We start from the raw sequence: 14964 nt of genomic DNA on the forward strand, positions 1-14964 counted from the left end.
GCACCGGGGTTAGTACCTCCACACACACATGGAGGGAGGTACTGTGCTACACGGGGGCACCAGCATGGTGTACTAACTCCACTGCACTGCGCTGTTAGGCCCAAGCACTCCTGCTATTAATTGGCTCAAATTACATCAATGCACCACTCTCTTGCACTTATTAAACAAATGCCTTATCTAAAGCATAGTCTGTGTCTTTTACAGCAATGCTAAGTGTGACTCCATCACTAAACTTTCAGGTATCAGTTGGATATTGCATGCTCGGTACTTTAATATTTAATAATTATTCAGTGGATTTTTAAAGGAGACCATCCTCAAACCAGATGGATACATTTTACAAAAATGGTAAATTTTTTTTAAGATTTTTGTCTTCCATACATTGAAATCAATGTTAAAAAAGTTCAGTTTCTGTACTCACTATGTCAAGCAAGAACAAGGAAATAGCAGTCAAAAAGGATTTCAAGTTTCAATTCTTGGTGGAAGATCTGAATAAAGCGGTTCAATTTAGGTATTTCTCCACTTTTGGCCAAGTTTGAGCCCCTGTAACTCTACAAAAACACACCCCTACCAGTAGATACACTGCTGAGTAGACCTGATTCATTCAGACACAAGTTCAAAACACCTGTCTCAGCTGCAGTACAGGTACAACCTGATGAGGATGCCCGAAGTCTTTTCTGCTTAACAGAAGGCACATGGAATTGATTCCTCTCTCACACTAATGTTATCCATGGCACAGTCTAATGAAGTCAGAGTTAGAATTGCTTTGAATCTACACTAGCATGCATGAGAGAACACTATGACTGTGTGCATCTCTTAGAGGATTTTTTTTTTCTTATTTCTAATGTTCCTCTGGGAGATCTCATTGCCAGTTTCAACAAAGGACATCATCTCTTTGCAGATGATATCCAACTCTACAACTCTGTCAAGTCAGTCTCTGATCCCCTTCTTCCCACCTGTCTTCAACATGTCAATCAACAGATGGCTACACCATCACTAAGGAATGCTTCAAAGGCATTCAAAATGTTTTAAAAGTCCTCTTTGTTCCATGTCTCTTGCTCTGCTATCAGTCTTCTTAATTCAGCCCTTCAGCTCTCTGCCAAAAATCTTGCTGCTATCCATAACACAGGGTTTTAAATTTCTTTTCTCTACTTAAAAGCTACTTCCATATTATATACAGATTTATCCATACTTTGACATCTGCTTCCGCTGTGTTATGTTGAATGTTCTACTCCAGTTTGAAAAAAAAGCCATTTTGTCCACTGTGGCATTGCAAAAACATATTTTCTAACTTCACCAACCAATGGGCAGGAAAGAGAATACTACCCTACTTCAAAAAGTGGAGACTCTCTCAGGAACTTTCAATGTCTTCTTAAGTGCAGAATCTCATTTTCAGATTTGTGTCTACAGCTGGAAGCTAAAGCCTTCTGATGTACTCAGAAGAGTAATACTGGGTTTTGCCAGATGACTGTTATTATCAAAATATCATTCTGGTATTACCTAAATGTAATTGTGTTGGACTGCACCAGATTTCTCTCACAGCATCTTGGGTTTTGCTTCTTCTAAGCCCTTTCTTATCTATGTGTCCTCCCTACAAGCTTCCAAAAATGAGAAAGCAAGCCCATTCCTTCACTTACCCTATTTTACTCTTGCCTACATTTTCAAGCCTTCCCTGCAAACCACTGTATCATATTCAGTACAGCCCCATTTCCACAGAATTAATGTTCTAACAATTTGTAATAATAACCTGTCATAAATCTGTAGTGTCTCTGCTGGTAAAGGAATTGGCAGAATGTAAAATGGATTAACAAAAGTGAAGCGTAGCCACATGAGGAAAAAATCAGTGCAGTGGAAGTAGGGAATCTGATGTAAAAATACCAATGAGTCGCTGATGTAAAAAATGCCAAAGAAAAAAACTGTATGGGTCAATGATCAACAACCTAAACCCCACTGATAGCTGCACCCAGAGAGCCTCACATGGGTGCCCCTGAAAGCTGACAACCACAAAATCCCAGTGTATGTTTTGTATGTACAAAAAGGGCTGCAAACAGATTGGCACACATCGTTCTCTTAGAAAGGGGATTATCATTCTATTAGTTACTGCCTCCACCTCCTCTTTCATCCTATCATTTGCAATCCCGTAACACTAGTGGTAACCATAGCCATCATGTAGAAAGAGCATTTAGTGTTCTCCTTTGAACAGCATTTAGCAGATGGAACCAGGTCGCTTTCACAGAACCACAGAATGGGTAAATTGTGCAGAAGGGATTACAGTGGGTCATCTGATCCAGCCTCTCTGCTGAGGCAGGGTCATCCCAGAGCACATGGCACAGAAGTGCATCTAGATGGTTCTTGTACATCTTCCACGAAGGAGACTCTACAACCCCTCTGGGCAATCTGGGCAATCTGTTCCCAGGTGTGTGATCACCTGCACAGTAAAGACATTCTTGCTTATATTCAGGTGGAGCTTCCTGTACATCAGTTTCTGACCCTTGCCTCATTCATGTTCAAGTGGTTGGCACCACCAAGAAGTGTCTGGACCCATCCCCTCAGCACCCCCCCTTTGGATATTTATACACATTAATAAGGTTCCTTCTCTGTCATGTGTTCTCGAGGCTGAACAGACCCAGCTCCCTCTGCCTTTCCTCTTAACAGAGAGGCTCCGAAGAGAGGGTGACTCTCTTTGTCACCCTGTGCTGGACCCTCTCCAGGATCTTCACATCCCTTGGGCTGGGGATCTGGCTCCTGGACAACTCCCAACTGGACACTCCAGATGGGACCTCCCCAGGGCTGAGCAGAGGGGCAGGATCGCCTCCCTGGACCTGCTGGCAATGCTCTCCTTATGGATCCCTGGACAGCACTGGCCTTGGCCCAGGGACACGCTGCTGGCTCAGGGACAGCTCGTTGTCCACCAGGACGCCCAGGTCCTTCTCGGCAGAGCTGCCCCCCGGCAGGTCAGCCCCGGCCTGTGCTGGTGCCAGGGTTATTCCTAGAGCTTCACATCCCTTGGGCTGGGGAGCCAGAGCTGGACACTCCAGATGGGACCTCCCCAGGGCTGAGCAGAGGGGCAGGATCGCCTCCCTGGACCTGCTGGCAATGCTCTCCTTATGGATCCCTGGACAGCACTGGCCTTGGCCCAGGGACACGCTGCTGGCTCAGGGACAGCTCGTTGTCCACCAGGACGCCCAGGTCCTTCTCGGCAGAGCTGCCCCCCGGCAGGTCAGCCCCGGCCTGTGCTGGTGCCAGGGTTATTCCTCCCAGGGGCAGGGAGGAATTCGCCTCTGTTGAGTTTCACACAGTTCTTCTCTGACCCTCTCTTCAAGCTGTGCAGGTCTTTCCGAAGGGCAGCACAGAGCCCTCGGGAGTATCGGCCGCTCCTCACGGCTTTGTGCCGTCAGCAAACTTGTTGAGGGGATACTCTGCCCCTCCATCCCTTTGCCAGCTGCTCTCAGAGAACCAGTGAGGAGCAGCCCAGAGACGCCGAGCCCCTCTCAGAGCTCCAAGCTGCGCACACGCGGCTGTGGCGGCGGCTCGGGCAGGGCAGCGCGGCCCCGGCCCGGCGCCCCGTCGCCATGGCGACCGGCGGCCGCGTCCCGCGGGGCGGAAGGGCCGCGCTCTCGCGAGATGGCGGCGGCCGGGCCGGAAGGAGGCGCGCGTTTGAAGGCGGCGGCGGCGGGAAGGGGCGGCGGTGGCGGTGCCGGGCAGGTGAGTGTGTGAGTGCGGCTGTCCCGTGGTGCGGCTGTCCCGTGCTGTAGTGCGGGGTCACGGCGCTCCTGAGCTGCCGCTGCTGCGGGGCTCGCCCGAAGGCAGCGACCTGTGGCTGCAGCGGCGGCTGCCCGTGCCCGCGGCGGCGCCGGGCTGGCCCTTCCCTGCCCTGCCCGGTTTCTGTCCCGGCGGGGATGGCTGAGCGCAGCCACCAGCGTCCTGAGGGTGTTGGGCTTAAAAAAGTAGGGAAACGGCTTCATTTTCAGAAATAGAATAACTGAGCTGCGAGGTTACAGCGGTTTGGAAAGTTTAGGCGGTGCAGTTTTAAAAGGCTCCGAGTTCTGCCGTGGGACGAGGATGAGCTTTAGGTTTTAGTAGGATGTTTGCTCGCTGGGTGTTACTCGTTTCCAAACTTGTTTTAAGGCTTGTTCAGCCAAGTATTTGTGTGTGGAATCATTTAGGTTGGAAAAGACGTCTAAGATCATCAATCATATATCTTTTATCATATGATTTGTACATATAGATTAAATTCTGTGAAGAGCTTTAAAAAAACCCACAAACGTGAGGAAGCATAAATTTTTATTTGGACTGTACCAAATCATGAAGTAATTGGATGCTGAAAAATCTTTATAGTAACTTTGGCTCTGTTCTCAGTGTTTCATTCTAAGACAAAAAAACCCCAAAAACATAAAAACAAAAACACCACCAAAAACCTGTTTGTTTCAGGTGAGTAAGTGAACCTGAAATCACACTGTTGCAGTTCTTGAGTGACATTGGATTTTACACTGGTTTTGAAAAACTGCAAAAGTGAATGTCAAATAAGAGGTTTTTACAATATCAAATGACAGGGCTTTGGGAATCACTCACACAGGGGGATGCAAGATGTTGAATCCATATCACAGCCTCAGAATGAAAATTGAGCCTTCAGTCTTAGTTCTAATTTCTTGACTGAAAGACTTGCTTATTAAATCTTACTTGTTTTATCATTATTGTCTAGCATAAACTGCTTAGATATTTACTTCTTAGTATGTTCAATTATAAGTATTTTCAAGTCCCATTTTTCATAATGCATGTATTTTTAACACATATTCTTAGAGAATATTTGTAATATTTGTTAGCTATCTCATTGAGAAAGCACAAGTGCAGTTTCTTGTTCTCTAGTCTCCACCATTTACACGGTATGCTTTTAAAATAAGTTATCCATTATTTAAAAGAAATTATTGGCATTGACTCTGACTGATTTATGGTGTACACTTATAAAATGTTGTTGAAGTCACGTGTTTCAATATAATTCTCAACTTTTGTTGGTATCTTGAGAGAATAAATATTAACATTTTGTTAAATAATGCCTGTGCAACACTGAAAGGTGAATGGAATATTTATATGATTGTCAAATATTTACTTTGAATTTGAACCAACAAAACAGGAAAACTGGCAGAAAATGTCACCTGGAAAAGTTCTGCAACCTGCAGTGAAAATGAAGGTGGATGAACTCTTTTTGTGCTGGTTGAGTCAGCCTGCAACTCAGCTAATACTAAAGGACTGCTTGAGAAGAATCAAGAATAAGGAGAAAACAGAGTTTGGTAATGCAGATTCAGGAAACAGTAAAAATGAGAGCCTCACCAGTAAAAATTCCAATTCCAAGCAGTGCATATTAGGAGATACCAGACTGCCTTTGATGTCTTTGAGTCCTCCTCAGCTTTCTACTACTCTTCCATTGGCGACTCCAGCTAGCTCAAGGAACATTTCTAATGTTAGAGCAACACGCCGATCCTCGGGGACCAAAGAAGTAAGTTTATTTCTTATTAGATGTATTTGTTTAAATGGAACTGACTTTTGTGTCTGTGGTATTATGTAAGTAAATTATGTAAGTAAATAGTTTCCCCAGAGGAGGCATCAGGAGTGGAGTGAAGCAGCTGCACTGAACCTAAAATACCAATGTTTGTGTGTCACTAGTGTTAGTGGGTAGGTGGCCTGAGCTTCCATAAGATTATCTTGGGCCCTTGCTATCTAACTGTGGATGAATTTAAGTCCTTGTGTTTGCATTCCTTTTATAACATACTGCCTTGACTGCAAATATTCCTTTGTCTAATGATACCAGGCACTGTTGTTAGTACAAGACTCAAATTTGGCTTCACTGGATCTGCATATTAACTAAGTAATTGTTTTGGTACTGCATGGTACACTTGGCACTTCCTTCCTAATGAGCTCTTTATTTATAACAGACAATGCCCTCTATGCAAGGAGGACAACCCTGCCCCCAACCTGAAACCTTCTTTTTAAGCTCGCAATTCAGTTCAGTCTAGTTTCTAGCTCTTTTCATAAAAAAACCCCACAAAACTGGATAGAAAATGTTGTCATTACTGACAAAGTTGTGTTGCTTATGTATGATCAATTATCCTAGAATCATAGAATTATAGAATTATAAAATAGTTCGGACTGCAAGGGACCTTCAAGACCCTCTAGTTCCAACCACCCTGCCATGGACAGGGACACCTTCCATTTGACCAGGTTGCACAAAGCCCTGTCCAACCTGGCTTTGAGCACTCCCAGGGATGGGAGACGCACAGCTTCTCTGGGCAACCTGTTTCAGTGTCTCACCATCCTCATGGTAAAGAATTTCAATAATTTCTTCACTAATATTTGGTCTAAACCTACCCTTTCAGTTTAAAGCCCTTTCCCCTTGTCCTGTCACTACATGCCCTTGTGCAATGTCCCTCTCCTGCTCACTTGTAGGTCCCCTTTAAGTACTGGAAGGCTGCTCTAAGTTCTCCCCAGAGCCTTCTCTTTTCCAGGTGGACCAACCCCCAACTCTCTCAGCCTGTTGTCTTTGGCAGGGTGCTGCAGCCCCATCTTTGTGACCTTCTGGACTTGCTCCACCAGATCCAAGTCCTTCTTATGGTGAGGATCCCGGAGCTGGGCACAGCACTCCAGCTGGGGTCTCTGGAGCAGAGGAGGGAGCAAGAATCAACCTTTCCCTGCTGGCTGGCTGATTTTGATGCAGCCCAGGATGTTTGGCTTTCTGAGTTGCAAGTGCACATTGCTGGGTCATGTTGAGCTTTTCATCCAGCAGCATCTCCAAGTCCTCTACCCGAGGGCTCCTCTCAATCTGTTATCCCCCCAGCTTGTCTTTGGCTTGGGATTTCCTTGTCCCAGATGCAGGGCCTTCCACTTGACCTTGCTGAACTTCATGACATTCATAATGACTTCAAAGAGTTTTCATGCTGTTTGTGCTATAGAACTATAAATTAATACATTTTAATATTACTGGAAAATTTTAAGAGGTTGTAATTCCCAATTGTTCTATATACTTTGGTATCTAACTTATTGCAGTGTCCAAACCTGGTATCCTAGGGAAGCCTGCTCAGTTGGGTAAGGATAGAGAGGATAAAGCTGGGATATTTAAGAGTATCAGTTATTTATTGTTTGTTGTTGATATGCATTGAGCGTGTAGACTTACCCTTTAACCCACAGGAGTAACAGCATGACTCTTTTGCACTTAAACATTTAATCTGAAGTGGCCTCTTGGTTTCTTAAATATTAATTTTCAAATCTAGTTTCACAACTTCTTAGCTCCAAAACACCACATGTCCAGTCCAGTGTTTGCCTAGATTGACTTTACAATAATAGGGACTTGTGTTTGTGTATATTCACCAGCCGAACAGCAGGGCATGATGATTGATTTACTTTTTTGTTGTTGTTCACACTGTTATGTTTCCTGCTCTAGTGAAATGCAGAAAGTCAGTCAACAGATGCTCAGTTTATTGTTGTATCAGATAAAAGCAGGCAGAGTTTCTGTTAAAACCCACTGTTATTTACTATACTTGATCACTAACTTGTGTATTGTAATTTCTCTTCACATGTCTTGGTTGATTACTTGAAGTAAATCCCATAAAGAAGAACTTGAAGAGATTAATGAAGAGTAACATCCTTGACTTAATTGCAATTGTTTGTATAGTGATGAGAGTGAACTTAGAGGAGTTAGATTGTTGGTTGCTTGAGTAGATTGGGGAGGGGGAATTTCCAAGCAATGAGAAATTTATTTATAGCTTTTTATTTAAGGAAATTCAATCTTCATCCAAAAGTTTCTTAATCTCTAAGTGTAAATTGCATTTGTAGCTGGAATTAGCTCTTTAATACCACCAAGAATTGCATGTTCTGCCATGACAGTGTATTTTCTCATAGAAAGTACAATGTACCCCACTTTCTTCCACAAACTACCCCACACGGTGTCAAAACTACTGCATCTGCTGTTGTGCATCTTACTATGTTTCTCAGATCAAGCCACAGTGGTTCTACCTACTTCATATGAGTTTTAAGTAAGTTTGAGGCCCTTGTGTTTCTGCAAGTGGAAGAAAATGTTTCAGATACTGGACCTACATACATAATACAGATTTAAATTCTAAATAGGAGTCCTAGAAAATGGTAAAAGTTAATGTGTGTAGCTCTGTGAGCATGAGGGTGTTGTTAGGAAAAGGCTTTTACATCCAGTCATAAAGAGCTGGAGAATTATTTATTTTTGGACTATACTAGTTAACTTAAGCATCTTATTAAACTTTTTTTATTGTGCACTGGAAGTCTCATAAGGCAGCATACAAGCAGTTAACTTACTTTGGCATGATACATTTTCAGTATCACTGAGCTAAATCACTGCATTTGGTTATGGGTAAAGCTGCTGTATGCATTTTTCCTGTTTCTTAAAATGTTCCTGCAACTTTTTTGAAGGATAACAAACAATAAAGCTGATAACAGAAAACCATCTTTAAGTAATTACCAGGAAGTAAATACGATTGTGTAGGAAAACAACATTTTCATGCTACAGGTTTCTGTACTTGTTAGCAAAGCATGTTTTTCTGAACAGGAAGCATTCTTAATTAGAAGTTAATTAGATGTGTAATATTTTATAAGTTAAACAGTAGCATATGAATCTTTGTGAGTAACTGACACTTAAAAGCAAACAAAATAAGGTGGTGTGCTGACGGCAACCATTAGACAGCATTAAATTTACTGTAGCTGTCAGCTATTGTATTCAAGGAGATTTTTGCTTTCTTTCCTGAGATTAGCTTGTAATTGAAGCCTGTGGGTAATACTTCTATCCAAAATTCAGAAGTTGCCATGTATTTTGCTGAAACACCAATGTCTTGTAAGAGGAGAATTTGCTGTCTTTCAAGACAGTTGAAGCCCTCCTCTGATTAGCAAGTCAAAAGTACTTATTCTAATAATGAAGGAACCTACATGGTCTTTATGGATTTTTGTCATCTGAACAGCTCACTTAAAGCCATGTTAAGAGTAAACTGCTGACTTAATCCAAATGTACATTTTAAAATCTGTTCAAAACTCTACCATGAAAATTCATCTTTCAGTGTGTTTTTATGCAAATGAGAACAAAACAGTGTTTGTTTAGGGATTTTTTTTTTTCCTTTATGGGAGGTACTTTGCTTCACTTGCATGGCGCAGTGAGGCAGATATCTGACTGTACCCATTGTGTAAACATGTTAATGCAGAATTCTGGTCTTGCTAGCACTTGGTATTCTGCAAGTAGGCCTGTGATTTCTATGTACTGTATACTTCAAATAACAAAAATTTAGAGACAAAAAAATTTCAGCATTCAAGTCTCAAATATTTTCTGAGTGTATTGTTGTAGAAATTCTAGGGCTGTAACTTTCAAACTAGGACAGCTGCTGTAGATTTCTTCTAACCCTTATCACAAATGTAGATAGACTTAACAGTGTTTCAGGGACTCTAGATTATCCTAAACACATTAGGTATACACAATTGTACACCGTTCATCACACTGTCAAAAATGCCAGTCCTCAAGGCCTAAAAGGTGCCAAAGGCAAGATGTTTAATCCTGACCAGCTGGTGTGCAAGGCATCTGGGGAAACTATTCACAGAATTCCCTATAAGCATTTTGTGGGATGGTGGTGCAGAGAGAATGTAATATAATCAGAAATACTTCAAAGTTATTTTCCATTTCTCTGCAGGGTCAACCTTTGATATAAAGGCACTTCTTGAAGTGGTTTCTCTACAGCCTTTATTTGATAAGCATACTGTTCCTGCTTGTTATCCTGTGGCAATTAAAGCTCATTTTCCTCCTATATCTGTAACTTGTAAATGTTTTTACTTCTTTAATATGTGGCTGCTTAGGTTTATCATGAACAACATTCTTGCCAAATTTTGTGAACAGTTACTTGATTTAAATGTAGTGGTACTGCTGTGATCCATTTTAGTTTAAAGGGAGGCTAGAATGAAACCTTTTAATATTGGCTGAAGTCTGAATAACACTTAACAGTTGCTTTTTGAAACAAATTAATTTTAAGAGCTTGAGGTAGAGGGTAACTGGGCTGATACCATCATCTTACAAGGTGTCTGTCTGCAGCTGAATTGCTGCCTCGTTCATGGCAGAAGCACTGGTAACTCCAGAGCCTGGCTGTGTGGGCTGTGTTAGCACTGCCCTGCACACCAGGCTGTGCTGTGTGGTCTAACACAGACACTCCCTAACTCTGTATCATGCAAAGATAGTGTTAGTAGTGCTGTGTCCTATCACTAAGTGGGGAGGATGGTGGACTTGGCTTTCAGCTCAAGCCCGTGACTTAAAGGGAGACTGTAAATAACCTGATATCAAACTGATGTACTTTCACAATGATAACTGGGCACTATGAGAGATGTCAGCATTAGTGTGATCTCAATAAAGCTCCTTCTATGGTGCCAACAAAGGAAGGGCAGCCAAAAGTTCATATTAAAGTCTGGAAGAGAGCAGCTATAGGTGTTGCTATGAAATCATTATTAGTTTGGAGTGAGGTGACATAATAGTAGTCAACATAAGCAGCAATGTAGTATGTTGTGTTATTCATCTTAAGCTTTGCTGTACTGAATAGCTTGGAATAGAAGAGCCATTATGCTGACTAAAGAACTAACTGTTTTTATATTCATAATTGGGAAACTGAAAGTTACTCACTGTTGCAGGGTTTTGATAGTGCTCCTTATTCTAACTGTATCTTGTGACCCTAGCACGTAAATTTTACTCTTGTTAGCAGTTATATTGATTTTGTTTACATTTTGTGCTTTATTAAAAAAATAATGAACTTTTGTCCTCTTTCAAAGTGGTAGTTGCATTTGTGTCCTACTGGAAACTCATATTTTTACATGCTGCATCCAGTCCTAAGAGTTTTTGGCATTTCTAATACTAAGAAATGGAAATCAAAATTGTATGGCTTTCTTAAAGTTTGAAGATCACCTGAATCCTGACCCAGGACGATTAAAATTAATTCAATTTTGAATTATGACATTTATTAATGACAGTTGAATCTTTGTGAGTAACTGACACTTAAAAGCAAACAAAAAAAGTTCAAAGCCATATCATCATAGCTTACAGATCATTACTTTCAGTTGCTTCTCTGTTCAGTCTTTCAAAACAAGTAAACTTAATTATAGCTTTACATCAGTCGTTTAAACAGTGCATTTTTTAATGGATGTTCAGTCTGTGAGGAAATTGGGTATTAACATAGATGAGAATTTTTTTGGTTTTTTGGGATTTTTTGTTTGGTTTTTTTTTGCATCCAGTGATGCTTGATAACTTCTTCATATGCCTTACATTTACTCTGTCAGCAAGAAATAAACTTGAGGCCAAAAGTATGTATGGGCTTACTTAAATATAAAATCAAAAATCAGCTCATCCAGTGAACTAGTTTGTCCACTGTTGTTTCCTAGTCAATGGCTGCACAGCAAGCCATGTTATGAGAAAAATCTTCAAAATGCCAGTGGTAAAATCAGGTAACTGAGTCTTGGCAAATTAAGAGGTTTTGCACACACAGTAATCTTAAAGTTGCCTTGCTTTCGTTGTATTTAAGTCGTTGCACTGATTCAGGAATATACTTATTAAGCATATGGTTTTTCACAGTCAGCAACAAATGGTTACTAAATTTAGTGTTTTAAGTGTGGTATAATATGTAAATAACTCCTTTGTTATTTACATATAACATGTAAACGTTATAGTGGTGTGGGGTGCTGTTAGTGTGGTGTTCTTCCAGTTAACCACATGGTACAAATGTCTGGTAGATAAGATTGATTTGTATTCTGCAAACAACAGACACAACTGAAAATGTTTCCATTGAAACCTACTGTGACCAAGACGTGTTTTTAAAAGTGTGTTCCAGTAGTTAATGTTAGAAGTGCCCCTTTTGCATAACAATCATGTGAAAAATAGCTAGAAAACTGTAGAGCCACCCACGTACTGCTTCCTGACCACAGGTACTTGCAGGAATGATGAGCTCTTGGAATATGTGTCCCATTGACCTTGTGCATGCTGTTTATTTTCATTTCATATGGAACTACCCCTGCATATTTATTCTATGCAGATCCTACTAGTAACTTTGGCTGATTTCAAGTTGAGTGGGATGAACTGGAAGTCTAAAGGGAAAATGTAGGTGAAGTCTACATGGGAAAGTGTAGGGGGGAAATATTGAGTGGGTGCTGAAGAAATCATTGCCAAATATTTGCAAGATGTGCTCAGTGTGAATTAGGTTCAGTTTGACTTTCTTGACAAAAGAAGCCTTGTAGAACTTATCAAATGACTTGACTTGATTAGGTTTTTTTTGATTCAGCAGAACCAGGAGAACAGTTTCTAATGAGTTTTATTCCTTTAGAAGCTAGATTTGTATTGATAAACAATAAAAAAATCTTCTAAATTTTGTAAACCTTTCTAGTAGATATGATGAATACTGATGTATTGTAAATAATAATCTTTGTGACATACTTTACCAAAAGATAAAGCAAACTATTTGAAATTATGCAATATTGAAAACAATGAGCTAGATGGTTGTTCTACCTGCAACCTGTTCTACCTGTCATTTACAGTAAATACTGTAAGTCTCCTGTTGTAATATCAGATTTTTAAACAAAAGATGACTGTTGTTCTACCTGCAAAAACTTCATGAATAGTCATTTACAGCAAATACTGTAAGTCTCCTGTTGTAATATCAGATTTTTAAACAAAAGATGACTAATTTTCTTCTCTCACTTGCTTTTAACACACTAAAAACACCACCTAAAATTTTAATTACTTGCTTATTTATCAAGTGACAAATTTAAACCTAGTTTTTTAGAAAGATTTTTCTAGAATGCTTGAGAAAATATGTAAAGTTTATATAAGGATTTACAGTAATAGAGATTGGAGGAAAGTCAGGAGTGCTGCTGCTCCTGTTCTGGCAATGTATTTGGGGTGTTCTGCCTCTGTAAGATGTCTGATTTCTTGGGTCTTTTTTCTTCATGTGTAATGATTGCCCTTTTGGTTATTCTGAAAGCTGAAGTTCACGTGGTTACCAGTGACCACCTTCTTTGCTCTGCCTTCTTTCTTTGTTTTGTCCTTTGGCACTGTAGCCTGCTTGCAATTTTGGACAGCTTTCCATTTAGTTCTGTAAAAATCAATATAGTTTCTGTTGCCTCCATTTCCTGTATCAGCAATGATTTCAGACTGATACAACACCACAATAGTAGTAGATTAAGAATAAGTCTTCATAGAAGTTTTATCAGAAAGTTTTGGTTGGTAAATTAGCCATTTGTGATTTTACTGACAGATACGTAGGAGAAAGTCTGTGTCTGAAGCTTCCTGATTTGTTGTTTTTGTGTTAAGATCTTCAGGAGGGAAATCTCAAGTGAAATCATAAGCAAGAAGCTGTCCTGCAGTTGCCACTGACCCAAAATTATTGTCTTGTGATTTCAGGGACTAAATTACATGGGAAGTTAGGCTGGATTTAAAGTAGCAGTTGTACTTTCACACACTAATCATTCTAGTCTGGGAAAAGATGCTTTTGAAAGGATTAATTGAACATTCAGTTAGTGTCCAAAAGATGGAAGTACTGAACAGCTTATACAATCTTTAAATAAATTCCTGGACAGTTATAAAATGTCATTCATGTTCTTAATACTTCTAAATTACTGTCAACTTCTAAATTAAGGTGACACAATGTAAATAATAACAATCTAGAATTTACTAAATATCCAAAATGGCCAGTGTGACTTTGAAAAGTTCCATAATGCATATCATTAGACTTGATTGTAAAAGCTGCTGTCTCTTGTAGGAAAATGTCTGGCATTCTGAATCAGCCTGAACTGTTTCTTCATTTTAATGTAAGTCTGCTATTCAGAGGCTTATGTTGGTGAAGTTACAAATGCATGTATTGTGGACTGTAGCTTCACCTGTGGATAGCCTCTGTAGCATCACAGTTGATCTAAAATGTAAAAACACAGCATCTTATTAGAGGAAATATTACTTTAATTTGTGTAATCCATAGTAGATTTTTTGTTTATATCTTTCTCTCTTTAATACTCACCTCATCAGCAGCAATTTGGGTGGTCCTGGTTTTCTTGATCTGATGAATAGGGTCATGTGAAGATCATGAATAGCAAATAGGCTCCATCTGCAGAACTATTCCAACAACCTTTTCCCCTTAAAATTCAGTGTATGCTGTACACAAAGAAATACAATGTGAAGTGACTTTTTTTAAGATGGCAGAGAACATAAGAATTGTTTTAAAGGTTTGTAAACCATTGCTTTATTGTCAGGCATTGATTTTGTGACTTATTGATGCTTGCTGAAGTTCATTTGTCAGATGCAGTTAACAAACTGGAAAAGGCCCTTGCTGTGTCTTTGGAGTCCAGGCTGTGTAATCATAGCAAGGTGACATGTATCTTATCTTAGTTGTAAGTTGATAATGGCCTTTACCATGGTGTTCATGCATGGCTTTCTTTTGGTAATGTGCAGAACATCTGATCAGCCCCTCCTTCCTGGCCTTCTAACATGACCACACATCTGGCATCTAACTGCTGTCTTTTTACTCACTGTCTTGCCTCCTAAGAATTCTGCATTCTCTTAACTACTGTGGAAAGAACTGCCAGGCATTGTTCTGCCTAATCCAAGAGTACTGAAAAATTTAAATAATCATTCAAGAAGGCATTTACATGCAAGACTTCCCATTCCAGTGGGGTGGCATTGCATCCTACCAGAAAAAAAAATGTTTGTAGGCCCAGATTCACATGAATTCCTTGCAAGGCCAAAGGATCAGTTTCTTCTTGGGAAGGTAGATTTCCTAACAGCACAGTGTCAACATCTAGCAATGGCATTGCATCCTACAAGAAAAAAAATTGTTTGTAGGCCCAGATTCACATGAAGGCCTTTCCAAGGCCAAAGGATCTGTTTCTTCTTGGGAAGGTAGATTTCCTAACAGCACAGTGTCAACATCTAGCAGTTCATCAGTATGTCAT

The 14964-nt window shown here is 40.3% G+C and overlaps 1 protein-coding gene across 1 annotated transcript in view; it reads left to right on the forward strand.

The window, feature by feature from the left end:
* The first annotated feature begins 3654 nt into the window (after nt 1-3654).
* PPP2R3B (protein phosphatase 2 regulatory subunit B''beta) overlaps nt 3655-14964 on the forward strand; it is a 46159-nt gene continuing 34849 nt past the window's right edge. The window contains exons 1-2 of the mRNA XM_039725750.1: nt 3655-3702; nt 5129-5491. Coding sequence (XP_039581684.1) covers nt 5144-5491 — 348 coding nt within the window. The 5' untranslated portion in view covers nt 3655-3702; nt 5129-5143. The remainder of the gene's footprint in view (nt 3703-5128; nt 5492-14964) is intronic.

Source organism: Passer montanus, unplaced genomic scaffold (genome assembly GCF_014805655.1).
Source record: "Passer montanus isolate IOZ18808 unplaced genomic scaffold, ASM1480565v1 scaffold56, whole genome shotgun sequence".
Lineage (NCBI taxonomy): Eukaryota > Metazoa > Chordata > Aves > Passeriformes > Passeridae > Passer > Passer montanus.